This window comes from Sinocyclocheilus anshuiensis, unplaced genomic scaffold, assembly GCF_001515605.1.
Source record: "Sinocyclocheilus anshuiensis isolate Anshui unplaced genomic scaffold, SAMN03320099.WGS_v1.1 scaffold401, whole genome shotgun sequence".
Taxonomy (NCBI): Eukaryota; Metazoa; Chordata; class Actinopteri; order Cypriniformes; family Cyprinidae; genus Sinocyclocheilus; species Sinocyclocheilus anshuiensis.
The window spans coordinates 153538-154763 of NW_015539847.1; the positions used below are offsets into that span (position 1 = coordinate 153538).

Below are 1226 nucleotides of genomic sequence, written 5' to 3' on the forward strand. Positions count from 1 at the left end.
GCATCCATTGCTGAGACACTGATGCAATGCTACATTTCTACAAACCTGATGAAGAAACAAACTCATCTTACTGAACTGAGGATGAGCACATTTTAATTTTTGGGTGAACTACTTCAATGCACAGCAGTCTAATGGCTGGAAACAATCAGTCAAAAGAACTGAAAACCTGCCGATTGGCACAATAAATTACTTCTGAATATCTCTCTCTCATTCTTGTGTAACTGTGTGCCTCTGTTTTCCTACTGTTTTTTCTACTTTAAAGCATATATTTGTCATTAACTGTGTAAAATGAAACAATTGTCAGGTTACAGGAGCTAACACACCTGCTTCTCTATTAAAATACACTCAAAATCCTGATGTCGTAAATAAGAGTGAAAAATTTAAATGCATGTTTGTGACCAGCTGAAACCTGATCTTCGACTCTTTCTGCTGCCAGCTGATGTTTTCCACCCAAATAAAGACCTGCACGCGCCCACACTCCTCAGATCACCTGTGTTTGATCTTCAGCTCAGTGACTGTGCTGTTTAACCGGGCGAGCAAGAGCTTCTGACGGTGATGCAGTGTTTTTTTTTTTGTTTTTTTTATGTTTTATTTGTTAGGGACAGATACAATAAACATAGATGAAAATGTAAAAACAATCATCCCATGCCTGTACCATAGTGCTTGTAGCCGAAGCTAATTTGCAACACTTGTCCCTAGGAGGGCTTTTATAAATTACAATTACAATAAACAAGAAGTACACAAATTTATAATATAAATACACTAAACATGACTACAGGTTTGTTGATGTATCAACCAAGATTTCGTGGCTTTCTTAAAATGATTATAATTTACAGTATATTTTAAATAGTCAGGCAATGAATTCCAAAATTTTACACCTTTCACTGAGATAATTTCACTGATATGCATGTGAACCTGTAGACTGGTTTGAATGGATGGTGGTTTTGTGGTGGATCTGGTTCTGACCTTTGGTCTCTTTGATGATGATGGCGTTCAGGAGGCCTTTCCCGCGGACGCCGCTCACGATCTCCAGCGGAAGCTTGCTGAGCTCAGCGCGGAGAACCTGACCCATCAGATCCGCATTCTGAGCCAGACGCTCCTCCTCCAGAACCTGAGGAGATCCAGAGCATGAACAGTGTTCACACACACACACTCACACACTCACACTCTCACACACTCACTCTCACACACACACACACACACACACACACACACACACACACACT

At 40.5% G+C, this 1226-nt stretch overlaps 1 protein-coding gene across 1 annotated transcript in view; it reads right to left on the reverse strand.

Annotated features, from left to right (window-relative positions):
- The window catches only part of LOC107684577 (ornithine aminotransferase, mitochondrial-like), a 24780-nt gene that overhangs the window by 2732 nt on the left and 20822 nt on the right, over positions 1-1226 (reverse strand). The window contains exon 9 of the mRNA XM_016480869.1: positions 967-1111. Within this exon, the coding sequence (XP_016336355.1) occupies positions 967-1111 (145 nt within the window). The remainder of the gene's footprint in view (positions 1-966; positions 1112-1226) is intronic.